Genomic DNA, 3,742 nt, shown 5'->3' on the forward strand with positions numbered 1-3,742 from the left:
ATTATATTGTCATTTTGCCTTATGGCAGTAGTCTGAAGCCAACACAGACTGCTCTGATGTGTACCAATATCATTGAGTCATATAAAATGTTTGTACATTAGGAAATTTGAATGAAGATTTGTTTTATAATGAGCCATTGTCTGTAAAATTCTATCATAGTGCACATGTGAAATAAGTGAATGCAATACATTTTTGGACTGAAGCGATAGCAAGGCGGGTAGGGCATTTGCCTTGCACTCAGCCGACCCAGATTCAATTCTTCGGTCCCTATCGGAGAGCCCAGCAAGCTACCAAGAGTATCCCACCCGCATGGCAGAGCCTGGCAGCTACCCATGAAATATTGGATATGCCAAACACAGGAAGAACAAGTCTCACAATGGAGAGTTACTGGTGCCGGCTGAGCAAATTAATGGATATATTATTATAGATAATTTTAAATTTTCTTGTATTTAAAACCAAAATGTGTAAAAAAATGTGTGTGCAGCACAATATATTATTAGGTAATAATAACTGCCAGCTCACAGTCAACTTGTTTATTTTTGTTTTGTTGGTACACAGAGGACTTTATTCAATTTCAATTACTCCTGAAAATCTTGGAGATGACGAAAGTAAATGGGAGCTCAGTGAAATATTTCATCTTAGTTGGCTTTTCAGAGTATCCCCGGGCTGAGTTCATTCTCTCTCTCTTTGTCGCTGGGTTCTACATGATGACACTAACAGGAAATGCAGCCATCATTTTGGTGTCCATCCTGGACAGCCGTCTCCACACCCCCATGTACTTCTTCCTGCGAAACCTCTCATTTCTGGACATGGTTTTCACCACTTCCATTGTTCCTCAGATGCTGGTGAACATGTGGGGAAATAATAACCACATCAGCTATCTCGGCTGCATGGTGCAGTTAACTGTGGCCTTGGCTTTTGGCTCCACAGAGTGTGTCCTTCTGGCTGTCATGTCTATTGACCGCTATGCTGCTGTTTGCTGGCCCCTCAGGTATAGTACCATTATGCACCAAAAGATCTGCCACATCCTTGCAGCCATATCTTGGATCTGGGGTTTTGGCAACTCTCTCTTCCAGTCTTCACTGGCCATCATTTTACCTCTATGTGGTCAAGGCCGCGTGGACCATTTCTTTTGTGAGATCTTGATCATTGTCAAGCTCTCGTGTGTAGACACTCATCCAACGGAGTCAAAGATGCTAGTGGTTCGCCTCATGATCGTCATTGTTCCCGTCTCCGTCATTCTCACCTCGTATGCCTGCATAGCCAGGGCTGTGCTCAGGATGAAATCTGCTGAAGGCAGAAGGAAGGCGTTTGGGACCTGTGCGTCTCACCTGATGGTGGTCTTTCTCTTCTATGGAACTGTTATGTTCATGTACCTTCAACCAAAAAATAACTATTCTCAGCATCAGGGCAAGGCCCTGGCTCTTGTTTATATGATTTTTGCTCCTACCATGAACCCGCTGATCTACACCCTGAGGAACAAAGACGTAAAGAGGGCAGTTAGGAAGATTGTGTGGAAGGATTCTCAGACTTCATGATTTCTGGAACTTGGGTCCTAGAAATGATTAGGGAAGTGCAATAACAACAAGGATGACAGATTGCTTTCCAGAGTTTAGCCCAAACTTAAGGAAACAGAAATGCTCAATGCAAGCAAAATATAAAATGTCATCAACAATAGGTGCTAAATGCTAATAAAAGGTTTTATAAGGTAGCTCTTCACAATTTTTGTTGTCTTGGACGTATATATCTGGATAGTGCAGGAGATTTGATCATTTGCTCCATGGGATTATTAAAGCTATAGTTTTTCAGGGTATCCTTGACACTCTGAGTGATTGAACAAATGTTTGCCATGGAAATCACCCTAAGATAGTTAACTATCAAGGCACATAACATGGACTTAAATATTTTATTTAAGCAAGGTTGGAATTACATATAACTTGAATAACATATAATTAGAGAATGCATAAGATAATTTAGGAGAATATTTTTTATTGAGTCACAGTGAGAAACACAGTTACAAAATTGTTCATCATTGGGTTTCAGTCATATAATGTTCCAGCACCCATACCTTTACCACTGTACATTTCCCACCACCAGTGTCCCCAGTTTCTCTCCTTCCATCTTCCACACCCCAGCCTGCCTCTATGGCAGGCACTTTTCTACTCTCTCTCTCTCTCTTTCTCTCTCTCTCTCTTTCTCTCTCTCTCTCCTTTCTCTTTCTCTTTCTTCTCAGCATTATGGTTTACAGTACAGATACTGAAAGTTTGCCATGAATATTCCTATACCTACTAGAGTAATATTTTTGTCTAGACTCCATCAAGGAAGCTTGTATCTAAGATATTTCAACTCACCTTTAAATGACATTCGGGTTCTGATTTGACAGTGGCATAGAAATAATTCTGCACATGTGATCAAAGATAAGCAAATGTGTCACAAGTACAAATGAGAATTATATTACGCTCTCCATAGCAACAGGTTTTTGATTGTGTTCTGCAAGAGTTCCATAAGCCCAGGTAGGTTTTCTGGTGGGACACTTGGTTTCTAGATTGTAGTATTGTATGCTGACGTGGTTCTAAAATGCACCCACCCTATCAAGTGTCAGAGTAAATGTGGCCTTTTGACTGTAACGCTCTCCCAACTGAGCTATTTCGGGGAGAAGATACCTTTTCTTTTTTTTTTAAATTTATTTTATTGAAACACCATGTGGAAAGTTACAAAGTTCTCAGGCTTATATCTCAGTTATACAATGCTCAAACACCCGTCCCTTCACCAGTGCCCATATTCCACCACCAATAAAAACAAAAACAAACAAACAAACAAAACCAGTATACATCCCACCCCTCACCCCCCAAATCCCCCCTGCGTGACTGATAATTTCACTTCCTTGAGAAGATACCTTTTCAAAACACTTATTGAGGGCTGTTTATAGTAGAAATGGTGCAGAAAATAAGAGAATAGAAAAACTACCCCCAGAGGATGTGGGAGCATCTAAAACAAAGAAAGCAGGTCTGTGAGAGTCTCCAAGAAGAACATGACCATGTATTGGTAGGGGATGCATTGACATGATCCAGGAGGAAATGCTAGAAGTGTTTTCGTCTCTACAGACAGACAACTATTTGAGAAACCCAGTCTCCCATCCAAGTACTAACCTGGCCCCACCCTGCTTAGCTTCCTAGATTACTTGAGATCAGGCGCGTTCAGTGTGGTATGCCCAGAGACAAATCCTGTCTCATAGAGAGCAGTGAGCTTTTCTATTTAATAAATTTTCTACATGATCATTTACTTTTGTTACCTTGTGGACTCAGTTTCATAAACCTGCATAAAATGGTAATTTGGGAAATTGAAATTCATTTCCCACGATTGAACAGAATTTGGTGTTAGTGGGTGATTCCAAGAATCATTTCCCACAGAAGCATTAGGATTTAAAGTGCATAGGTGGTCTACATTTTCTTTTTTCTACTGTTTCAAATTCTGATGCTGGAGAGACAGTACAGTAGGTAGGGTTTTTGCCTTGCACACGGCCAGTCAGTGTTTGATCCCCAGGAGTCCGTGTGGTCCCCTGAGCACAGAACTAGGCGTATGCCCTGACCACAGTTGGGTGCGTCCCCCAAAGTGTTCAACTTCCTTAAACCACTCATAAGCCATAAACATATGCACATAAGTTTAGGCTGTGAGAAGTAGAAATACATCATCTATATACATTAAAGTATGTTTCCAAACTTAAATTATTAAACTAAATTAT

At 40.7% G+C, this 3,742-nt stretch overlaps 1 protein-coding gene across 1 annotated transcript; it reads left to right on the forward strand.

Moving 5' to 3' along the window:
* The first annotated feature begins 599 nt into the window (after positions 1 to 599).
* On the forward strand, positions 600 to 1,538 carry LOC101543412 (olfactory receptor 2J3-like). The gene has a single exon (XM_012934179.2). It carries the CDS (start codon positions 600 to 602, stop codon positions 1,536 to 1,538), a length of 939 nt encoding a protein of 312 aa, XP_012789633.2.
* The last annotated feature ends 2,204 nt before the right edge of the window (positions 1,539 to 3,742 follow it).

This window comes from Sorex araneus, chromosome 2 (assembly GCF_027595985.1).
Source record: "Sorex araneus isolate mSorAra2 chromosome 2, mSorAra2.pri, whole genome shotgun sequence".
Classification (NCBI taxonomy): Eukaryota; Metazoa; Chordata; class Mammalia; order Eulipotyphla; family Soricidae; genus Sorex; species Sorex araneus.